Source organism: Diachasma alloeum, unplaced genomic scaffold, assembly GCF_001412515.2.
Source record: "Diachasma alloeum isolate Michigan unplaced genomic scaffold, Dall2.0 Dall_scaffold_00212, whole genome shotgun sequence".
Taxonomy (NCBI): Eukaryota; Metazoa; Arthropoda; class Insecta; order Hymenoptera; family Braconidae; genus Diachasma; species Diachasma alloeum.
In genome coordinates, this window is record NW_021680377.1 from 513,267 (window position 1) to 537,761 (window position 24,495).

Genomic DNA, 24,495 nt, shown 5'->3' on the forward strand with positions numbered 1-24,495 from the left:
AAAACCCCCAACGCATAGAAATTCCACACAAACGCATAACAGTTGAATTATTAAATTACTAACTACTTAAATAAATAATTGATAACTTAATCTTGAAGGATATTATATTATTAATATAATTAATAATTAATCCCAACAATCAAAACCGTCTAAAAATCCCCATCCCTCCATTACCATCAGTCGGGCCCATCCACGTAAACAAAAACCTCCAAAAAACCCCCAAACAACCAATCCCCAGCCCCTCAAAAAAATCCCCGCCCCCTCAGAACCTCCTCTACCCAACAGAACCCCCCAGACCCTCCACAGCACCTTCCCCCCTCCCCAATCCCCCCAACGCATAGAAATTCCACACAAACGCATGCCTCCAAGATGGCGTCTGTCACGTACATCTGATCGGGAGGTGTGCGAGTACCCCTCTCATTCGTACACAACCCAATGGTGACTGTAACGGGATTTTTTTAGTTGTTAATTCATAAGTCATTATCCCCTAAAACTTAATGTCAACGTAATCGCAAAAACAAGTTGTCGAGGGGTTTCAGTGACTCATGAGGAATGTTTCGCGCGGGCTCGATGAATTTGGATATCGTCGCGGCCGCCGGCGGCGCGCACTAGATCATCACAATGTTCAGCAAGAAACTTCATGTAGACGTCAAGAAGTCGACGCTAAAGATACAAGATGTGAAGAAGGACAGTGCGACGAGGTTCAAGCATTTGAAGATTGTTCTGGGTGAGTTGCTAATTTATTNATTGATAACTTAATCTTGAAGGATATTATATTATTAATATAATTAATAATTAATCCCAACAATCAAAACCGTCTAAAAATCCCCATCCCTCCATTACCATCAGTCGGGCCCATCCACGTAAACAAAAACCTCCAAAAAAACCCCAAACAACCAATCTCCAGACCCTCAAAAAAATCCCCGCCCCCTCAGAACCTCCTCTACCCAACAGAACCCCCCAGACCCTCCACAGCACCTTCCCCCCTCCCCAATCCCCCCAACGCATAGAAATTCCACACAAACGCATGCCTCCAAGATGGCGTCTGTCACGTACATCTGATCGGGAGGTGTGCGAGTACCCCTCTCATTCGTACACAACCCAATGGTGACTGTAACGGGATTTTTTTAGTTGTTAATTCATAAGTCATTATCCCCTAAAACTTAATGTCAACGTAATCGCAAAAACAAGTTGTCGAGGGGTTTCAGTGACTCATGAGGAATGTTTCGCGCGGGCTCGATGAATTTGGATATCGTCGCGGCCGCCGGCGGCGCGCACTAGATCATCACAATGTTCAGCAAGAAACTTCATGTAGACGTCAAGAAGTCGACGCTAAAGATACAAGATGTGAAGAAGGACAGTGCGACGAGGTTCAAGCATTTGAAGATTGTTCTGGGTGAGTTGCTAATTTATTCGAGGTGAACTCCTCGATTCTCGGCGGTTTTGGGGAGGGGGAGGGGACCTGGTGGGTTCTAGTGTCAACCTGTCAACTCGACACTTGTCCAAAGTCGTTAGAACGATTGTTAGTTTGGCAGTTGTTTGGAAAGCTTCTTAACCTTGGGAGTATTCATTTCTTGGGGAACATGGGAGCGGAGGTGTTGGTTGTCGTCCTACGCACATTTGTTCACATTTTTTTAGGATTAGTCGGCTGATTGATGCTTGGGAATTCTCTTTATAATGAAATTTTTTTTTATTGTTGAGATCAACAATAAAAACCAACAATGTTTTCCGGTTATTCGAATTTTTGAAATTGTCTTGTTTGGGGAAATAATGACGATTTGCGAATTTAAAAATAGGAATTCCCATTTTTTTGAGGATCAGTTGACTGTTTGAGGCATGGAAATTCTCCTCATAATGAGAAATATCAATTTTTTAATTATTGACGTCAAGAACAATATTCTCAATTTATTTAAATTTTTGAAATTGTCTGGTTTGAGGACATAATGACAATTTGTGAGTTTTAAAATAGGAATTCCCATTATTTTGAGGATCAGTTGACTGTTTGATGCTTGGGAATTCTCCTCATAATGGGAAATATATATTTTTTTTAGTTATTGACGACAAGAACAATATTCTCAATTTATTTAAATTTTTGAAATTGTCTTGTTTGAGGACATAATGACAATTTTTGAATTTTAGAACAATAACTCCAATTTTTTTGAGCATCAATTGACTGTTTGAGGCCTGGAAATTCTCCTCATAATGAGAAACATCAATTTTTTAATTATTGACGTTAAGAACAATATTCTCAATTTATTTAAATTTCTCAAATTGTCTTGTTTGAGGACATAATGACAATTTGTGAGTTTTAGAATAACAATTCCCATTTTTTTGAGGATTAAAATATTGTTTCAATTTGTATTAGGCCTGAACCATTAATTTTTTTCATTCGAATCCAATTTTCCTGCATTTCCAATAATTCCATTTGTCTTTCATGCCATCATGTTCTTAAACATGAAGAATTTACCTAAAGAGTCTTTGAAATTGCAGAAGGGTTGTTCTAATTACAAAAAAGATTTCTCGACATCGCGAACAATTTTTAAAATTCACGTATATTTCCCTTATACTGAGAAATATTCCTCAAATTAATGGCAACATTTTTAAAATGAAGATTTTCTTTTTTGAGAACATGATGACATTTTATCAATTTTAGGAAAAAAAATTTAATTTAAGGAACATTTCACTTGCATGCAGTGAACGTTCATTGAATTAAATAATTAACAAGAATAAAAAAAAAGAACTCATTATTGTCACGTCACAATCGTGAATGTTTTACTCCTAAAAGGAATGTTCTGCTGCATTTCAAGGAGTGTAATCGAAATAATTGTGGTGATGATAAGTCTTATCTGAAACCACATGGCGAGTCTGGAGTTTCGCATTACACACGAGCAATTCTTTCTGTGTATCGATGCACCTCGGGAATTTACACCGAGTTTTTTTCATTCGGGGATTTTTATGATTTTTCAGAGAATGTGGACACAGACGAGGCGAAGGGCTTCTTCGAGGGCAACTTCAGTCATGTCTACTTCATCCTGTACGACTGCTTCGTCACGGCTGAGGCGAACCTTCGACAGAGAGGTAATTGAAGCGTTTGGTGATGTATTTTGTTGATCAAGGTGAATTACTAACGAATAATAATCATGATTGCTCAAACATTTTATGCTGTCGATACTACCAGAACTATCCTTCCATCTTGGTGAGTTAATTTGATTCAGTGCAATGTGTGAACAAGTAGTTAGAGGGATTTGAGAATGTTTTAGTCGGGGAGATGTCAAGGGGAATTATTTGCAGAGAATTTTTTGGACTGCATAACAAAACCCTGACAGGTTTTCCTTACTCCATGTCTTTCTCTGAATTTAATTATGTTGCAAATGACTGTTTTGCGAATTAATTTTATGAAATTATTGGCAAGATAATCTTCACAATATTTTCAAACTCTACAAAATCCTCTGGAATTTAATTCTTTTGTAACGGGTTATTTTGCAAATTAATTTCATGAAATTATTTTCTGAATACATTTTCTCCCAAAAGTATTACGATTTTGTCAAGCTACTTTTTACAAAATTTTCGAATTCTTTTTTTCCACGAAGTTAATTTTTCTGTAAATGTGTGTTTTCCGAATTAACGGAAAATTTACACTTTCATATTATCAAATATTAAAATCACCATCAATCAGAAATTTAAACTATTAATATTCCACAATTTTTTAATTTTGATGAGCACTTTAAACTTTTTTTAAAAAATAGAATTCGGAAATCCTTTTAATACGGAAAAAACGTAATATTGCTGGCGACCCCTGCCCTAACCCCCTGCAACCCCTTTCAGTGCACAAAGCCCACCGCGAGGAGCTCGAGCAGGTCCTGCAGCTGCTGGAGAAGGTGTTGACGCTCCTCCCTGAGCTGTTGAACCGTCGCTGGCAGTGCCACAGCCTAGCCCGAATTCTCCACAAGCTCCTGCACCCAGGCAACAGCTGGAAGCTCCGCCGCCAGGCGCTCCGCTACTTCATCCTGTGGTACCAGGCCCTGGGGGACAATGCCCCGGACCACATCCACCAGATGTTCGCCTCCCTGGTCCCAGGCTTCCCTCCTCCCCCGCCAACGAGTCGGCCAGAGCGTCGCCCAAAGCCGAGCCAGTCCGCCCCCCAAAATCCCCCAAACCCCGAGGAAAAAGAGAAACGCGAGTTCTTCGACACTCAACACGTCACCTCCATCTTCCACTGCAACAACTCCCAGCAGGGTCCAGTGACCCAGCCAAATGGCACCCCATTGTTGCCAGTGCAAAGTGGTGAGAAGCCCCTGGACAACGAGACCCTCCGCTTCTTCGAGGCTCTTCTCGAGTTCATGGTGACCCAAGTCGTCAAGGTCGAGTGGAGGGACAAGCACACACGTCAGCACAAGTGCCTCCAGTTCCTCCTGGAGCGCTTCAAGGCCACATATCTTCGGTACATCTGTCCAGAGTTTGACGACAACTTCTCCCTGTACAAGCCCAACTTGGAGCTGCCGACGATGAGGCAGCAGTCGCCGAATTCCCAGAGCAACTACACCCTCTGCAAGGTGGCACTGATCAAGTGGCTGGCCAGCTTCACCCACGTCACGAAGAAGGACGGACCCTTCATCAATTCACAGATGACACCCAGTGATGAGCACGACAACGAAGTGAAGAGGGCGTCGATAAATCAGAGTGTTGATTCGAACTCGTTGTCCCCTGACGTTCCCCATCAGGATGGCCAAGCTGACGATGGACAAGCTGCTGTTCTGCTGGTGAGAGAGGTGCTCTATGGCAGCAGGGACAACGTCAATTTCGTTCACGAGATTTATCGACAGGCTTTCCTCCTGGACTTCACACATGCCGGGGCGATACGAAAGGCCATCGCTGTTTACAAGGATTGGGTGCAGATGAACGAGATCCCTCCGTTCATGCTGGAGCCTCTCGAGAGCCACAAGGAGAAGGAGGGGGAGGAGGTCGTCAGGAGGGAGGGGGAGAGCGACAAGAGCCCTTCTGACAGCTGGAGGCAGACGAGGCTCAGGAATGACTCGTACCTCGGGGCCATTCACAGGGAGAATTTGTTCGTGAGGGCTGGACTGCAGAGTGTTCTGCAGGTCTTCATCACGCAGGCGTCGAATGTCTTTTTTCTGGAGAGCTCGGGGGGGCTGGCTAGTGCTGCACTGCTGGAGGAGCAGATCGACAGCTGCAAGAGGGTGCTCAATGTCTATAGGTATGTGGTGATGCATGCCAGGTTGGAACCGAGCACTTGGGACCAACTGTTGAGGGTTCTACTCCAGATAACCTCATTAGTCCTGGGGGACAAGTCCTCCAGAAAGAAGACGCACGAGAGCATCGGGGGAAAGCTCGCACCTGCAATCTTCCAGACGTTGATTGTCACCTGGATAAAGGCGAATCTCAATGTCGTCATCTTGACGCAGCTGTGGGACGAGTTTCTGGAGGTGCTGACGAGCCTCACACAGTGGGAGGAGCTCATCAGGGAGTGGGCGAAGACTCTGGATACATTGACGAGGGTTCTAGCGAGGCATGTTTATAATTTGGATCTCAATGATCTGCCCTTGGACAGGCTCAGCGAGCAGAAGAGCAAGAGGAGGAGGGGCGTGGGCTGCAGAACTGCTTCTGCCAACAATGTTCAGAGCCCCAGGAGGGGGAGCATCGACAGGGAGACCAGCAACATCAGCAAGGAGAATGTTCCAGGTGAGGAAACGTTGATTAATTATTTATTATGACGAGTGTATTAATTATAGTAAATTCATCAATTATTCATGAGGTTTTAAAAATTAATAATTGTCAAGTATAAGTTTTATGATATTTTTTTCTTCAAGGGTAGAGGAATAGATTATTTTTAATAACCGTGGAGATGAATATCAATAGAGTTTTTTTTGTGGATTATTCAATTTCTTAAAAGGAAAAGACTTTTTCAAGAAATTTACCTTCGTGTATTCAATTGCAATAGACAGTTTTATGTAACAAATTTCAAAGAAAAAATTTTCAACATTTTATCATAATTAATTATAACATTCTGATGTTGAATAATATCAGAGTTATTATAGTATTCTTTCTTTTCTTTTAGGGTTTAAAAAAATAACTTACTTAGTCGTAGATAAATGTAAAGAGACTTTTTTGTTTAGAAAATTAAATTTCTCAGAAGAAATTCTTGAAAAAAAAATTTTAAAAGCCAATTTTTTGTATAAAATTCAATGTTGTATTTGTATTTTCTTTTCAACTCATCAAAATATTTACAAAGTAATCTATCTTCAATTCCAGCTGACATTTACGTAGAAAATTGCCGAGAAAAAATTTTTTAAAGGATGAAAAAATTAGTTCTTAAATAAAAAAAATTTAAAAATGTCATCAACCGATAATTTACAGACCACCCATCCCGAGAATTTCGAAAACACCGACCCCTACCGCGCAGTGTAAGTGACAACAACATCTACAGCATGAAGAGTCGTACAAAACAACAGAAAAATCGAGCACCAGTTACTCACTTCGAAATCCCTGGTGAGTTATCTCCATTATCATTAACTAATCCATTAGCAGCTGAAGAAAATTGGTCACTCGAGTCTCGTTAGCAACTGCGAAGCTCCGAAAGAAGACGCGTTCAAGTCATTAAAACCTTCAGCCACCAGGTTTATTTATACCCTCTCTTTTCCTCTGAGTCAATTTTTTTCAACTGCACAATTCTGCGACACTGACGATATAAATAGCCCGTTCGCTCTTGTGGTCTTGAATTGCTTCAATTTCTCGATTAATTCAAGATGATTAATTACCGAATCAATTCACAAACAATTACTAATTATGTAAATATTTTTAATTAATTACTCATTCAGTTGGATTCATTCATTACCTGAGTGGGGCACAATGGACTGGTTTTTATTTTCAATGCTTTCAAATTATTGACAGGGAAGTGTGATTTTTATTCAATTATTTATTTATATTACATTAAATAAATATATGAATAAATCTCTTACATTTGTTCAGTAATTTTTCAGTCAATTATTTTTATTGGAGTAGATAGGATAATTTCACAATTAATTATCTTTATTAATTAAATGTATGAGTAAATAGATGGAAATAAGATTTTAATAAGAATTTATTGCGAGAGTGAAATGGGATTGAGTTTATCCACATGTTCAGATAAATTGAAATGTTCATTTTGTCCCACTTTTTCCTCTCCATCAGCCACAAATAATTCTTTCATACCGAGTGAACTCTCGGTTTCATTCATATTCACATACTCAGCCCAATCCATTTCATCGCGTGCAGCACTTCCCCTCTCCATTGAACGAGACATGGCTAAACTGGTGAACCACAATGCGACGAATGCAACACCAACAGCCGCTGGAAGGAGAAAAAATTTGGCTGGGAGACGCGCCAAATCATTGGACAGTGTTGTTGTTCCTGACAGTGAACCTGCCACTCCTAGGTGTCCCTCGCCGACACCCAGCAGTGGAGTTGACTCCAACAAAGACAGTCCCATTCAGATCGAGAACATTGATGGAAGCAGCATTGGTATGTAGCGTAAATCCCCCTGAGATAATCAACAAATCCAATTTCGTGAGAGAATTCGCTTGTTTTACGAGTTTTTGTTGATAGCATTCATGAGTTGCTTATGCTTTTGTCTCGAGTGTTGTGTTAGTTAGCTGTGAGAAGTCTTTACTAACTGGCTTTTGTTAGACCTCGTGAAAAAAGAAATTCTAGGATTTTTCGGGGTCTTTTTTTTCTCTCGTTGATTTTTGTTTTTAATTTTTTTTTGTGCAGGAGGCTTTTGGTTTTATGAATTTATGAACAGTTTAGTCGGCTGTTGAGTTTAACTTCAATTCTTAAGCCTAATGTCATCATAATTTCGATTTTTTAGTTATTTTATTTTTATTTCAGTTTCAAAAACAAGTGTTTGAAATTGAAATAAAAATTATTATTATTATTATTTTTATTATTAATTTTAAATTCATTAAGTATAATGTGCAATAATTTCGTTTTTAATTTTTTTGCGTGGAAAAACGATTTTGATTTTTTTTATCACTTGGAGATTGAGGAGTGTTTTAATTTGATAAATTTATGACCGTTTAGTATGTGTTGCGTATGATTTTAATTCTCGAAAAGCCTGATACCATCAGGTTTTTGAAAAAACTGAAGTCATCATGATATTGTTTTTCCCAATTGTCACCATATTGAAAGAAAAAATTAATTGAGAAACTTTAATTTACAAAAAAAAATCCCCGATGCCTATGAATCATTAATCTCTTTGTTTAGCAAGTATCTTTGACCAATTTTAGAGATTCAACAAACCTTTCTCCACGCATGTTTCTTTCCCCACGTCATCTCCTCGAAGACGACCCCCCTCGAACCCAAGAATCCTTCCTCCCAACTAAAACCTCAAGCCCTGCATCTCTCCGGGAGCTCCACCCCTCCAGCCCTCACCCTCTGAATTTTTGCAGACACGAGTGACGCATCAGAGAGAAGATCAGTGATGGCAGGAGGTAACGTGCGCGGTTGGCTGCCGGACGTGGCAGTGGTCCTGTGGAGGCGAATGCTCTCAGCCCTTGGCGACGTCAACAACATTCAGGACCCAGTGTTGCACGGTCAAGTGATGGAGTATCTGGTGCAGTTGACGCAGACGCTGATAAAAATCCGACTGAACCAAGGGGTATCGGGTGACAATCAGGCGACCCCTCCAGCCCCCGAGCTCATTCCCCCCCTGACGGTGATAGCCCCCTGGTGCTTCAAGGCCATTCAACTTCCGCCTCACTACGAAGTGGGAAAACTCGCGGCCTATCGACTCATCTGTCTCCTGACTGTCCAGCCCCTCGACATAAATTTACCAAAGGCACATCTGACACTCTTCTATCGAGCTGTGCACAATGGCATCACCAGCAATGACACCAAAGTCATTCACGCCTTGATCAAATACACTGGCCCTAGGTTTTTCAGTCTCAAACTGCCAGGATCTAGTTTACTGATTCTGGATTACATTCACGCGGCCAACAGCATCCTGGGGAGTCAGGATGTCGAGGCGCCCAGGACAGAGGCTGTCTCCATCCTGGGGTCTCTGCTGTCCCTGCCCATATCAGCTGGCAATTTCCCCGTCTTTCAACCGAATGCCAGTGAGATCGAGACCATCATGTGCCCTGACGCCAAGGAATTGATACTCAATATCCTTATGAGGAGCTGCAGGAGGGAACCCACTGGCGTTGCCAGGTGCATCGCCCTGTCCAGTGTCGCTATGTTTGCTTATGGGGAGCTGTGTCACAGGAGCCAACACCCTAAACTCCCTGAAGCTGTCACTGTTCTTCTTCAGGCGTTGAGGGTGAGTTTTGGGGTTTTTAGGGGGCTTGGGGTGTATTTGGTTCTGGAATTTTTCGGGGATTGGTAGGGGCTGGTGAGGGGAATTTAAGCTGGTTTTAGTTGGGGTTGACAATGTCGAGGGAAATTCAGGCGGATTTATGGCTTTTTCGATTGAAAAAGGGGTGATGAAAATCGTGAATTTTAAAATGTGTTGAAAATAGTTTGGAAATACGAATTTGCGAGAATGATCTGTTAGTTTGATCTGTCTTCGTCTTAAATTATTAAATTTATAATTATTCTATTCATTTCTTTATTTTTCTTCACTGATTTTAGAATTATCGGTCTTTCAATCGATTCCTAAAATGATATTTGATTTCATAATTTAAATTCTCTGTTTATTTATTCATTCTTTTTATCTCTTTATCTTTCTCCATTCACCTTAATTATTTATCTAAAAATAAAAATGTACAGTAATTGAATGGGCTTTGGGAAATTGGTGGCTGAAATCATTTGTTCCTTAAATAGTATCTGAATATAATTCAATCCATTTTTTTTTTTGATAACATTAATTGCAATTAATTCTAAATTATCATTCGTTCAATCTATTTTATTATTTTCTAAACCTCAAATCTTGAAATTTGTAGTTAAAAATGATTTGAAAACACGAATTAATGAGAATGATCCGTCACTTCGATCTATCTTTACCACAAATTATTAAATTTATAATTCTTCTATTCATTTCTTTATTTTTACTTCAAAATTATCAATCTTTCAATTAATTTCTATCGACAATTGATAAGAATGCTCCATTATTTTGATTCATCTCCATTTTAAATGATTAAATTTATGATTCTACTCATTTCTTCATTATTCTTTTCTTCATCTTTCTCCCCCCCAAAAATGTACAATAATTAAATGGGATCTTTCAATCTTTCAATTAATTTCTATCGATAATTGATAAGAATGCTCCATTATTTTGATCCATCTCCATTTTAAATGATTAAATTTATGATTCTACTCATTTCTTCATTATTCTTTTCTTCATCTTTCTCCCCCCCAAAAATGTACGATAATTAAATGGGACGTAGTAGTAGGCTTTCGCCACAGTAGAATACCCTTGGTAGTACGTACAATCCGTCATTTGAAAATTAGCAACACTCATTTGCTTGGCTTGGCAGAGGGCACACAGGGCTGGCAGACGAAGGGACCGGTTCCATGCACTATTCCCGTATAAGGTAGTCCAGCACACCTTTTAGCTGCACCAAAATGTCGTGCTCTATCCCCCTCGTTGCATCGTGCTGCTTATGTTCTTGTTCATGGTGCTTTCACGTGTCTAATGCTTTTCCCATTAATACGCATTCTGTCTATTTGTGTTTAATCATCACTTAACTTGTTAAATTCCTCGGCTTCGTTTTTAGGCAACACATCCCTCGGTCGCTCAGGTCGCCTGTGATTCTCTCATCCTTCTGTGCGATAAGGCAGACGTTTTCCTGGAAATTTATCCAAGGATTCCATATAAAATTATTCAGGTGAGAACTGAATTTAAAAAATTATCTGCAATAATTCAATCATTTTTTTGTAATATTTATTCTTATTTATTTTTACTCTCCCAATTTTATTATCATGTTTAATTTTTTTTTATATTCACTTTCTATTCATTTTTTCCTGAAAAATAATAAAAGCAGATGAATACCGAATTTTATTCAACACTCAATTCTTCAATTTCATAGCAAAAAACACGATCATTAGTCATTAAATAATTGTTAAATTAATTTTCTATTTTATTAATAAATTAATGAATTCATTTACTCATTTAGTTCATTAGACTAATTTTTCACAAATAAAAGAAAATAATTAAATGAATAAAAATAAGAATAGAATAATCTCCAGTGTTCCCTAAACCTCCAGATTCTCTCTGAAACCCTGGACACAATGACAGTTCGTGAGCGTCGAAGTGCCCTGACCACATCGATGCTCTTCTGCCTCGGTGAATGGGCGATGCATTTAGGCCCCAGAGTCCTCTCCACGACATTCCAAGGGAAACCCCTGCTCCTCACAATCTTCACAGTTCTCGACAACATAATGCACAACAGATCCGACAAGTCGATCCACGACCTGTCCCGCCACTCTCGCCACCAGAACGACGAGCAAGACGACTTCGATCAGGACATAAGCATCGACGACCTGGGAAAGGACTCCACCAGCACCCCTCGGCACACAAACAGCCAGGCAGTCCAGCAAGCAGCAAAAATGGTGACAATGCACTTGGTGAATCACCTGGGGCACTTCCCCATGGGCATAGGAGCAGCCAGGCTCTCCTCAACAGTTGTAGAACTGGACGACGTACCTGGAATCGACGGAGACGAGCTCTCCTCAGCGATATTTCACGCGCCAAACATTCAGCTCCTGATGCTGTCCAACTCCATCATAATGTCCCTGGTGGAGCTGCAGGCCCTGGAGCCCGGAGACTCCGGCCTCGTGACAGCCCCCTCAACCGTCAGAGTTCTGCTGCGAGATCTGGCTGGCAAAGCAGCCTGGGACTGCTCGATCCTCTATCGTCAGCAGGAGGAGAAGGAGGGCTCGAGTGACCTGAGAGACCCTCCGAAGCCCCTGGACCACCTCCAGGAGGACAACGACTCCCTCAGCATCACCCAGCCCCCCAGGCACGTGACGAGGCCCAGAGATCCCACAGTCCTTCCTACTTTCGCGAATGCAGCCAGTGACATGGACAACCTCGATGACCTCCTCAACTACATTGGCCACACGTCTCCAGAGGTCCTCACCAACCCTGAGATGCCTCTGAACGCCCCAGCGAACTCCCCTCCAGTCAACTGCATGGAGCACGAGACGATAACAGCAATTATAAGTCAACGAAACACCTCGAGGGAGTACGTTCAGGGCTGCAATCAGCTGGTGGGCATGAGGGCACCACCAGCTGTTCCACCACCTTCTAGGCCCCCTCCAGCTCCCTTTCACCACTGCAGACTATTGTTCTCCCACCTGGGGCTGTCTGGCTGGGAGCAGAGGAGGAGATTGCATCTTCTTTCGAAGAATGAGAAGCTCCTGAGGGAGCTGAGGAATCTCGATGGCCAGAGGTCCAGGGAGACCCACAAAATGGCGGTGATATATGTGGGACAGGGACAGGAGGACAAGAATTCTATTCTGGGGAATGTCACTGGCAGCAAGGAGTACGAGAGCTTCGTTGCCAGATTAGCTTGGGAGGTGGAGTTGGAGAGTCACACTGGGTTCAGGGGCGGGCTGGTACCCGGAAAAGCCAGTGGAACCACTGCCCCCTATTTTGCCACGTCCTTTGTGGAAATTTTGTTTCATGTCGCCACGAGAATGCCCTCCGACAGCCCTGAGAGCCTGCTGCAGAAGACTAGACATCTTGGGAATGATGAGGTGCATGTCGTGTGGTCGGAGCACTGGAGGGATTACAGGAGGGACATCATTCCTACGGAATTCTGTGATGTCCTCATCGCTATTTATCCGCTGCCTAATAAACTGTACAGAGTGCAGATTGCCAGGAAAATGGAGATACCTTTCTTTGGGCCGCTCTTTGATGAGAGCATTGTCGAGGACGATGTGCTGCCCGGGCTTGTCAGGGCCACTGCACTCGCTGCCAGCAGGGCCAAGAGGTCCACTCTGTCGCTGTATCAGCATTAGTGAGTTTTTGGCGGTGGGGAGGTCAATTAAAGGGGTTTAATGGAGTTTATGGGACAGTTTTCGGGGGATATCTCGGGATCTAAGGGAGGTAGCAGAATTTTTGTGAAGAGCTTTTTTGTAGAGCGAATTGAGGGCCACAAAAAAGGTCATTACGAAAATTTTTGTATCTCTCTTAGATTCGGAGATATTCATCAAAAACTCAACTGCTTTAATTCACTTCATTATTGAATTGAGTTCATGGTTAGTTTATTCATTAATGATAATGATTGATTGATTTATCGTAAAGTTTTGAATTTATTGTTCGTATTTAATAATAATATCAACAGTTATTAATCATTAATAATTATATCCATGATTAATAATAATTATTTAACAACTTCAGAATCAGTTTTAGTTTAGTTTTTGTTCATAATTATCGATATTATTATTAATTATTAAAGAATTTCTATAATAATATCAATTGAACATTTAATTAAATTAAATGTCATTGATTAATTGTTATTAATTGACGTCATTAATTCCGTAAATTTTTTTAGTTACGAAGAAAGAAATCGTTCGATTGATACGGTTATGAGAAATCACAAGGAATCAACAACATTCGAAGAATTTGCTGCCAACGTTTATGCACCTGTTCAACCGATGAGTCCGTTCAGTGGAGGATCATCTGTCACTGGTAATTTATTTCAAGACAATGATTAATTTTATCAATCAATTTTTATAAATATTTATTGGGTTTTTAGGGTCGATTACAAGTGTTCAATCAACAGCCTCGTCGAATCTAGCTGCAGCCCTCCTGGACTCCCACCACGGTCGTCCCAGTCTGAGAAATAATTCCTCATCGAGTGGTGTTGATAATCGCACGAACAGAGGTGACTAATTCAGACCACTAATCCCCATCCACCCTGTTAAAGGTCCAACAAGTTAGTATCAATTAGAAATTTTGAATTTCTTCTTCTTCGAAACAGATCGCCAGCGAAGGGCTCAAACAATTTTAATTAGTGTTTTTTTACTTCAATTGAACTGACTCAAGTGTTGTTGAGTGGAAACGTCAGAAGAAATTTCTTTTAAAAATATCAGAAGACGTTTTTCAAAGGAAATTTCAACAGTTTGAAAATAAAATTAAACTGAAATGTTTGATCTTTCTCTGCGATGCTTCCAACAGCTTCAGTGGTCTCTCTCATCATATTCTCGGTCTCCCCATCGCAATTTCAACTCATCAACCTTCTCAATGCTTCTTCATTCTCAGTTTGACAGTCGAAGGGGAATAAAAATTGTTTATTTCGTTCAGCTTCTGACGGTAGCAGAGTTTGGTTCAGCGCTGACACGCAGGACAGTCCAGCACTGCACGGCATATCGCCTCGGCCCCTGAAGAAGATGTCGTTCAAGACGGGCCCTAAACACCGGAGCAGCAGCACTCAACAGTCCACACCGCCAGACAGTCCGAGATACAAATAAAGTATCAATTATTTTATTAATATCGGCGTTTTCGGTTTTCCGTCCCTTAGGCATAATTCAGTTTTACCGTTTTCTATTACTATGTACAGATTTGTTTACGTCTGGTTAATTCGAGTAATTTATTGTGACACCGAGTGATTTGTCGTCTTGAGAAAGCGATGAGATGTCATTCTAATTTATGGAGATGAGAGTTTCTCTTGATGTCTTGTTCCATTTGTGGTGAAGTGTACAATTGGCGAAGGAACTCATTGAATAGATTTTTATGGAGCTTGTCAATGAGCAATTTGAGGAAAAGATGGCAAGAGATATTTTTGTAGTCAATGAAATTTTCTACAGAATAGATCTCGACGTTTTTGCCCAGTTGACTTGAATCATTTACCACTGAACTCCGAAAATTCAGTTGAACCAAAAATTGAACGTGAAACATTCCTTCATGAGTTTGCTCGATGGGAATTGAACTTTAGCAACGTAAAATCATCATTTTTACGTCCTCCAATCAACTATTTGAAGTCAGTTGAATTTTTATCACTTGGAGACTAGACTTTATCGATACTTAGGTATTAATTGGATGATTGAATTAATTAGGTGAACATAATTGATTACATTTAAAGAAACTTTGAGATGAAAAAAAAACGAAAGAAATCTTAAGAGTAAATCATGGCCAAAGCAGCATTATTTTTTCACTAATTAGCCGACTAGATGTTGATGACGAGTGAGAGAGATTTGAAGCGAGAAAATATATTGTATGTAATGTACATAAGTCACTGTACGATAGGTGAGGGCCACACCGGGGCGAGGAGAAAAAAATTTATGAAAAAATCATGTGAAATTCATTTTTATTTCACAATCGTAATCGAATGAATTTTAATCGCACGATGCGCTTCGAACAAAATGAAAATATTAATTAAACTCAATGAAATGAACGTCAGTGTGGGTCTTTAAGTATTAAAAATATCAGACGCACGGAAGAAGTTATTTAATGAGAGTAAAGGGAAAAAAAACATTCGTAACATTGTACTTAATGTTTGGAGATACCACTTATCAATTTAACAGATCAATTAACAATGAGATGGTGATTTTAATTGTCCTGGTGGATTATAATATATTTTTCTCATTTATTGTTTGATTATGGAGACGTCCAGGATTCATTTGATCCTGGAGGAGGCGAGAAATAAATTATTATGAGCAAATGTCAATATAAAATTGATTTTTATTTCCATTTATGGAGACATTCTAGACATTCTCATTCAAGTGATAATTTTCATTTGAAATTCAGGGCCTCAGGTATTTTATGGTAATCCATTATTGACCTGTTACTCATCCCTATTGTAACCACAACAATATTTGTATCACAAATGTCAATATCGGTCAAGCAGTGCACAGTGTCGATTTTTCTTCCCGCAGTGCTTGTGCCTTCGACAGAGGAAGACGTGAAAAATAATTGCGATAAAATAATTGTGATTATCCCTCAAATTTTTAATTCTTTAATTAAACTTAGAAACCGTCGAAATCAATAATTTTTTTGCAGAAAAAATATTTTTAAAATATTTTTAAAATTCAACTTTTAACTTCAACATTTAACCAGAAATTTCACATTAATTTTTCTTCAAAAACCTCTGAAAACAGTAAGTTTATGAAAAATGTTGACATTTTTTTATTATTTTGATTTCTCTCCAAATTATCTTCTGCTTTTAATTCAAAAATTCTCTTTTCCTCAGAAGATTAGAAAAATTCAAGCTAAAGAATTTTTATAGATAAATCGCAACATAATGTCAATAGAAAAAAATTAATAAAATGAAAAAATCGAATTTCCTTAAAAATTCATTTTTCTTAAAAAAAATTAGAACAATTCACCCCCAGTTCTCACATAAAAACTGCAACAGAACAACTTCAATAAAAAAATCACCGAAGTAAAAAGAACTCAATAAAATTAAAAAAATCGATTTGCCTAAAAAAAATCTTGAATATTTCCCCAAAAAATTTGTATTCATAGATTATTGCATTAATAAGTGTTCCCTTGACATTTTCCCNCCCCCCCCCCCCCCCCCCCAATTTTCCTGAAATTCCGCCAATTCTCCTGAATTTAAAGTGCCGGCATTTCCCCCAGTGTTTATTTACACTTTCAAACGACCTCTCGCCTCCTGAAACCGGTCAGAGGTCACTGCCAGCCTCGACCAATGGGAGCGCGACTATCCGCGATGAGATCCTGCGCTCAGCCAATGGTAAGTGAGCATCAATTATTCACGGTATTCACTCGTGAGGGGCGAAAAGCCATCGTCCCTCGGCTGTTTCACACAGCATTGACCGTTGTCTCTATTTTATCGTCGAGAATAATCTCTTTTTGCCGTCAAATCGCTTCGAATGAAGCTCGGAAACGCAAAATAACGTCAAGTGCACTTGTGGAAAGTCCTGCGACGTATCGGTGACGTTTTATCATCATTCCTTATCGTAAATGCGAATATCTGGGGCGAGATGAACTACGCGGGATCGGTGAGTAACAATTGAGCATTCTCTGGCTTTTGTTAACCTCTCACACTAACCTCGATCATTAGTTAATGAATTACAAATCCGGGGGGTTATGGTGATTAATTAAATCGTCAAGAACTTCCACATGTGCCCACATTCGTTAAATGTGCAGGGCATGATCGTCACAAATCTCTCGCTAGAATGAGAATGTCTAGAATGCCTCCTTAAACGGAAATAAAAATCAATTTTATATTGACATTTGCTCATAATAATTTATTTCTCGCCTCCTCCAGGATCAAATGAACCCTGGACGTCTCCATAATCAAACAATGAATGAGAAAAATATATTGTAATCCACCAGGACAATTAAAATCACCATCTCATTGTTAATTGATCTGTTAAATTGATAAGTGGTATCTCCAAACATTAAGTACAATGTTACGAATATTTTTTTCCCTTTACTCTCATTAAATAACTTCTTCCGTGCGTCTGATATTTTTAATACTTAAAGACCCACACTGACGTTCATTTCATTGAGTTTAATTAATATTTTAATTTTGTTCGAAGCGCATCGTGCGATTAAAATTCATTCGATTACGATTGTGAAATAAAAATGAATTTCACATGATTTTTTCATAAATTTTTTTCTCCTCGCCCCGGTGTGGCCCTCACCTATCGTACAGTGACTTATGTACATTACATACAATATATTTTCTCGCTTCACATCTCTCTCACTCGTCATCAACATCTAGTCGGCTAATTAGTGAAAAAATAATGCTGCTTTGGCCATGATTTACTCTTAAGATTTCTTTCATGTTTTTTTTTTCATCTCAAAGTTTCTTTAAATGTAATCAATTATGTTCACCCAATTAATTCAATCATCCAATGAATACCTAAGTATCGATAAAATCTAGTCCCCAAGTGATAAATATTCAGCTGACTTCAATTAGTTGATTGGAGCACGTAAAAATAATGATTTTACGTTGCTAGAGTTCAATTACCATCGAGTAAACTCATGAGGAAATGTTATTTCCATTAGGTCGGCGCCAGGACGCGCTCCTCTGACGAGAATCGGGAGGGAGAGATGAAACGCGAGCTGTCTGGTAAGATTCTATAAATTTCCCATTACTCAAAGCACATCAAAGCTTCTGGTGTTTGACTCTTCCTGTTTCACCCACAGGTATGGGACTCTACGAGGACGGGATGACCGCCGCGGAGATGGATCACATGCTTCAAGCCTACAATGAATCAATGAACAACAGTGGGGAGATGAGTCGCCAAGATTCCTTGTCCATGGTAAATATCCCAAGATATTTTCAAAATAATGACAATGTTTTTTGTAATGCTTAATTTCATATTCATTTCTGATGGGAGAACTCCATCCATTCTTTGAATTATTTAATTATCGATGCAATTGACCTCTTTATTTTTATATTCGAAATAATATTCAGTAATGAACGTCTTCATTCACAAAATTGAATGGCCTCAACAATTCTGCGCACTTCACTATCAGAATTTTTTAAAATGATAAATTATTAAGAGCTATAAATTAAAATCTAAGAATTATAAAAATCTATAAATCAATTTAACTTCACAATAAATTTCCAGAGATTTTCACAACAGCCACGAATATAATCTCCCGAAATTCAATTCCCTACAAATAAAAATCTGACATTTACCGCTAACAATCACTGACTCATTCCAACCGATCCCCAAGAAATTTACAAAATAATCTATCCAAAATTCTCACTTTACAAAAAAACCTATTTCATTTTCTTCCAGGAAATTCCATCAACTCCCCCAGCAGAAGGCACGAACCACAAGCCGCCTCGATCGGCCCGGGACTCCACCTCGCCAGAACTGCCCTCAGCAGTGCTCTCAAGTCGTCAGAAAGTCCAGAACAAGAAGCCGCCAGAAGCCGAGGCGGTGCAGTCCCCAGAGTCCCCATCAAAGCCAGGCGTCACAATAGGGACACTTCACGTGCTGTCTCCCAGTCCCCCGAGATTTGGGGCCCCCGGCGCAGCCCCAGAGGCCTCCCAGCCCCCCCAGGACCCCCCGAACATCCCGAAGAAGACCCAGAGTGTCCAGCCAAAGCTGCGGAGCCTCCTCCAGGCCCCGAAAATCGAAATGTGGAAGATAGACCCCTGGGATCCCCATCAGGAAAAGGATGTTCCCCTCAAGAAACTCCAGCGTTTTCAGGGCTCTCGGCCCCCAGTCAAGTTCAAAATGGTGGATGGAGTGCCCCAGATACCCGAGGAGCTCAAGAAATTCGTGGACATGAGCCTCATGGAGTGCCACAGGTCACACTACGAGAATCACAGGGACGAGTACAGTCACGAGGTCGTTTGGGGGTCACCCATCAAGGTGGGTTCCTCCGAGCAATTAATTAACTGCCGATACAATCGTTGATATCACTGCTATCTTCCAATGATCCTTGTTTGATGAGCATTTATTGAATTAATGGAGTAATTCAGAAGACATCCTATGATTTGGACCAATTTATCACCCTTTTTACGAGGGACTCTTTCTTAGTTCTTTTTCTCGAAGTGTGGTGACTAGAGTTTGGCGTAACAGTATCGTCTTGTATTTGCTATATTCAGTAATAAAGTTTTTAATTAACAAAATGAAAGTCTTGGTAATTGCGTGGATTTATTGGTGGGTTCAGGGGATTTTTATTTTTTTAGGGGTTTTGGATTTTGGATGTTCAGTAGTGGAGGTTTTTGGTTGGGGTAATTGTTTTGTGAAATTTAATGATGTTTATTAAGTCAAGTAGAATTATTCCATTAATCCATTTTTCCGTTCCATACGTTATGGAGTAATATAATTTTTTTGTGGTATTCCATTATTTTTGAAAAATCTTTTCGTGGAGTTTTTTTCTGATTGTCGATTTTAGATTGAATTTTTTATCTCTAGTTTTGCTTTATGAAATTCTAAAGAGATAAAAATTGTTTTCGAATCCCTTAATTGCAACAGTTGAATGATTTCACTAAATTTTTAATTAACAAAATGGAAGTCTTGGTAATTCCATGGATTGAGTAGCTCGCAATTCCCCCAATTCATTAATTTCTTCAGAATTAATTTTTTTCAAAAACTAGAATTTTCTCAAAAAAAATTATAATGAAATTTTACGGAATGTTTCATTTTTTTTTTAATTTTGATTTTGCTCCATGAATTATCTGGTGTTTTTACTTTATAATTCTCCCTTTTTCTCAAAAAATTAATTTAAAAAATTCACGTTCGAGAATTTTCGCAGAAAACTCGAAGAAGTGAAAAAAATCGAATTAAAAAAAGTATGATAAATTCACCTCCAAGGTTTTTTCCAGAATGACTTCACTAATCAAAACTCAACAAATTAAGAAAGATCAGTAAAATAAAAAATCGAATTTTCTTAAAAATTATTTCTTCTCAAAAAAACGAATTTGAATAATTCACGCGCCAGGATTCTCCCACAAAACTCCAACGGAATAGCTTCAATAGAAGAGTCCTCAAATTAAAAAAAAATCTCCCATGAGATCCAAAGTTAATCATAAACCCCGAATTGACTTCTCCCCGCAGGCGGCGACAGGTCCCTGGAACGGAAGTCTGGACAAGGATTTCCGTCCAGAGCGAGAGATCCCCGCGGTTCGGCCCGGTCTGCGCTCGCAATCGCAGGAGAAGTCCCTGACGAAGTCTGGATCCAGCGTTTTCAGCTTCAACACCTCTGACGACGACGAGGACTTCGAGACGACTCGAAAGCGTCCAAAGTCGTCAGGTTTTCGTCCCCTGGCGCCCCGCCTGAGCCTGCCAGGTCGTCGTGGGCGCACTGCCCCGAGGCCGACCCAGTCCCCGATCGATGAGGAAGAGCCCTCAAAGTCGGACGACAAGGACCCGGACTGGGAGGAGCGACCAAAGAGCACTCCCTCCAGGAAACGTCCCCTCAAGAGTCGAGACTCGAGTGCCCCAGAGGTGGCAAGGTCCACTCGCGAGGCTTCCCCGGAGTTCGAGCCCCAGGAGATCCCCCCAGAGCTGCGGGGAAAGCCCTCGAACAGTCCAGACGTCGCTGATGTGTCCTCAGTGTATCCCAGGAGAGTACCTCCCCCGAATCCCTCACGACTTCGAGGCCCCAGGGGACGAAAACCAGCGGGAGTGGCCAAACTACTCAGCAACAGACCACAACTCTCGGTGGAGAGGGTCACCAGGCGGAAGCCAGAGCCCTCCCTCACTCCTGATGAGATCGAGGCCATGATGACTGATGATGAGGACGATTCACCTATTTTTGTCGCTGAGAAGACGAGCAAGAGGGCTGAGGCTGCATTGGCACTCCTGGAGAGGGCTAAGGAGGAGGAAGTGAGTTAATTATGAGTATTTAGAATTTTTTGAAATATCATCGCTGTTGGAAGAACAGTTTTTTGTCTGAAATTTTCGGTATGACTTTTGGAAACTTTTGTCATATTCTCTTTCACGGGAATTTCAAGGGTTTTTGTCACTGAAGATTCAAAATTAAGTTCAATTATTTCAAATATTTCTTGAATTTTTGAAGAATACTTGAATTTTATGATTTTACGTCCCCCTCCCCCTGAATTTATTGTCAATATTAGTAAGAATCATTAGTCAATTTAGTTCCTGAATTAATTATCATAATTTCAAAATACATTGATCATTATTTTTTTTAATATTGCAAAAACATTAATTGAAAAAATTGGTATTGGTAGTCAATCGTCATTGAAAGATGAGATTAACAAAGTGATCAGTGATTTTAATTATGTAATTGAGAACTGAAGGCAATATTAAAAATTTTAGCTTAAAAATTCCGGTACAATTTTTGGGAATTCTCATCACATTTTACTTTCACTGAAAATTCAAAATTATAATTATATTAATTAATTATATCTCGAGACTAATTATCCTTGTTTTGATTGATAATTTAAGTAAATAAGAGAATTCTCGTCTTTCTCGTGCTAAAAAATTTATAATTTCAGTGAATTTTCAGTGAAATCTGAAATTTCATGATATTTTTTCCTACTTCACTGAATGATTTAAATCTAAAAATTTAATCACAATTGAATACTATAAAGCTCCCAATTCCTGAATCCATCACAAATTTAATTTGAGAAAGAAAATGAAGATAAAAAAAAATCAAATGGATCAGAAAGATAGAGAGACACTTTATGGAAAAATAAAAGAAAACTTTGAATTTCATATATTAATATATTGAATTATTTATTATGGAAATTAATTCTTAAATTTTCAAAGAACCCTCAAATTTCATGATTTCCATTTCACTGTCTCCAACTGTAAAAATTGAATCACAATTTAATATCAAACCTCCAAATCCCGGAATCCCGACCAATTTCAATTTGAATTCACCAGGCCAATGAAGAGAGAAAGAAACAGGATCTGGAGAAGAGTCGAAGGGCTCAGGAGGACAGAGCGAAGCAGGAGAGGATTCAGAGGAGGATCAGGGCGGAGCAGCAGCTGATGAGGGCTAAGGAGAGTATAGCAACGCTGGAGAAGGAGAGGGGAGACAAGTACAAGGCTGGGGGGCAGGTCAGACTGGGGAGGAGACCTGAATTGGAAGGGGACTCCGCTAGGAAAACTGCGAGGGCTAGTGTTCTCAACTGGGATGCTGATAATCGACCAACTCCTACTGCTGACGAGGTGGAGGACATGTTCACCGCGACCCCCGAGGGGCGACAGGATGTCCAGTGCCCCATCTGCTCGAAGTACTTTCCTCAGGGCCAGGAGATCGAAACTCACGCTGACACTTGTGTGGATTCATTCGGGGATGGGAATGTCGTCGATGTTGAGGAGGACGGGCACAGGACACCTCCCTCTGGTCGACAGTCTGCTGGCACCTTCGAGTGCTTCAAGTGCGGGAGGTATTGGACGAGGGACGGACACGAGTTCGAAGAACACATGTCAAAGTGTATTAAGGATGGGGGGACAGGTGATTATTTCAATTTTTTTTAGATTTTTCGAGAGGAATTCGTCGAGATTTTGGTGGAATTTTTTTTGCAGGGAATTATTATTCATGATTAATCTTGATTGATGGTGTCTGATGCACCTGTTGGCTCCGGGGATATTTGAAAACTTGAAAATGAAAGTCAATGTCGAGATTTTTTTGCAACGAATCTTCATTTTTAGTTTTTAACGAAATATTCGAAATTCACTGTTCCCTGGAATAAATAATTTAGAATAATGAATAATTTTGGGGCAATAGTTTGGTTGATCAAATTCAGAAGGATATGTCAACAAATTTTAATAATTGCTATGACATTTTTAAAATAACGTCATGAAAATTCCAAAATTTACGGAAAAATTAATGGAAACGGAACTTTAGTTCAATTCTGCAAGTTGATACTAAATATTCATGTTTTGATTGATAATTCAAGTAAATAGGAGAATTATCGTCTTTTTATTGTTGAAAAATGTGTAAATTCAGTGAATTTCCAGTGAAATCTGCAATTTCACTGGAAATAATTGGCATAATTACAACAAATAACTGGAATAATTTACAATAAAGAACAAATAATTTTGTGTCAACATATTGATTCATAAAAATCCGAAGAATATGTCAAAAAATCGCAATAATTCCCAACAAATTTGCAAAATAACTCCTTATTCCCTTCAATTCAATAAATTGATCTGCAATTGAATGAAAATAACTTGAAACAATTTTTTTTCCAGCAGGTAGCAGTCGAACAGCTCCCATAAACATCCCAGACTCTCCAATTCGTTGTTTCAAGCCCCTGAGTAAAATCGAAAACTCACAAATAGACTACTGCGCTCAAACGCGAACGAGAAAGCCCTCGCCAAGAGGCGGTGGCAGTCGTAAAAGAAGGAAACAATCGTAAAATTGAATACCTCAAGTCTTCCTTCCAATGTTTTTTTCAACGTCTAGCTCTGTTACAACAAATGGACTTTTGTAATTCCAAAGTTCCTTTGCTACCTTTGAGACGCCAGTATTTAAATATCGGAAAAATGGGTCCTAAAGCCGGTGAGTGTCTGTGGTAAAAAAAAATCTCAGCGTTCAAATCTGCGAGGAGTGATGAGTGATGAAATATCGAGAGCCTGTGGGAGCTCCAAAGCAACACATTGATGCCTTAAAAAATCTTCAAGTTCGAGTGATGAACTGGTAAACAAATTTATATAATTTTTCAAATTTTTAGTACTGGCTGAAGTCATAGTTTCATAGAATTTATACAGATGTTTTTTTTTTATTTTATCTACGCACATTTGAAATGTGAATCCTCCGGTGGGGAGAATATAACTGAAATGGTTTCATTCGTTTAAGGCAGCTGTGCATAATGAAAATTGCGTCGTTTGATTTCTAATAAAAGTTGATGCAGTTGTAATTGTCTAGATTTTTCTCTAGTGTAAACAATTTCACTAATTTATTTATGAGCAACGGATATTTAAGAAATAATTCTGTGCGAAATGTCATTTGAATGCCGCTGAGTGTTTATGATTTTTTCAAATTTTTCTCACGCAGTTTAATTCAGTAGCGAAGTGGTAAACCGGTCGATTCATCTCCCAGTTTAGTTTTTGCGGAATATTTCCGAATCTAAGGGAGCTAGCGAAATTTTCGTAATGGCATTTGTTGTAGCGCTCAATGAGATCTACAAAAAAGGTTATAAT

General features: G+C 39.5%; 3 protein-coding genes across 13 annotated transcripts in view; 2 read left to right on the top strand and 1 right to left on the bottom strand.

The window, feature by feature from the left end:
• The window catches only part of LOC107036959 (28S ribosomal protein S5, mitochondrial), a 17,510-nt gene extending 10,887 nt beyond the window's left edge, over positions 1–6,623 (bottom strand). The window contains exon 1 of one of the 2 annotated variants that reach the window (XM_015255245.2): positions 6,495–6,623. In XM_015255245.2, the coding sequence (XP_015110731.1) occupies positions 6,495–6,528 (34 nt within the window). In that variant the 5' untranslated portion in view covers positions 6,529–6,623. The remainder of the gene's footprint in view (positions 1–6,494) is intronic. The other variant, XM_015255246.2, reaches the window with a different exon arrangement.
• LOC107036957 (probable Rho GTPase-activating protein CG5521) lies at positions 1,038–15,609 on the top strand. Of its 8 annotated transcripts, none has more exons than XM_015255235.2 (13): positions 1,038–1,396; positions 2,968–3,078; positions 3,179–3,196; positions 3,826–5,700; positions 6,376–6,507; positions 7,249–7,518; positions 8,445–9,313; positions 10,470–10,526; positions 10,710–10,820; positions 11,200–12,956; positions 13,494–13,630; positions 13,698–13,826; positions 14,246–15,609. In XM_015255235.2, the coding sequence occupies exons 1-13, from the start codon at positions 1,291–1,293 to the stop codon at positions 14,410–14,412; spliced, it is 5,739 nt and encodes a 1,912-aa protein (XP_015110721.1). In that variant the 5' UTR covers positions 1,038–1,290; the 3' UTR covers positions 14,413–15,609. The 8 variants fall into 8 exon arrangements, with proteins under 8 accessions (XP_015110721.1, XP_015110724.1, XP_015110728.1 ...); XM_015255238.2 differs by having other exon boundaries at positions 7,273–7,518; XM_015255242.2 differs by having other exon boundaries at positions 13,698–13,877; positions 14,246–14,334.
• Positions 15,610–15,766: 157 nt separating this feature from the next.
• On the top strand, positions 15,767–24,212 carry LOC107036962 (centrosomal protein of 164 kDa). 3 transcript variants are annotated; one of them, XM_015255248.1, is made up of 8 exons: positions 15,767–16,037; positions 16,520–16,634; positions 17,918–17,981; positions 18,059–18,174; positions 18,661–19,242; positions 20,434–21,204; positions 22,228–22,804; positions 23,545–24,212. In XM_015255248.1, the coding sequence occupies exons 2-8, from the start codon at positions 16,590–16,592 to the stop codon at positions 23,709–23,711; spliced, it is 2,322 nt and encodes a 773-aa protein (XP_015110734.1). In that variant the 5' UTR covers positions 15,767–16,037; positions 16,520–16,589; the 3' UTR covers positions 23,712–24,212. The 3 variants fall into 3 exon arrangements, with proteins under 3 accessions (XP_015110734.1, XP_015110735.1, XP_015110736.1); XM_015255249.1 differs by having other exon boundaries at positions 23,548–24,212; XM_015255250.1 differs by lacking the exons at positions 15,767–16,037; positions 16,520–16,634 and adding an exon at positions 16,683–16,902.
• Positions 24,213–24,495: the final 283 nt, after the last annotated feature.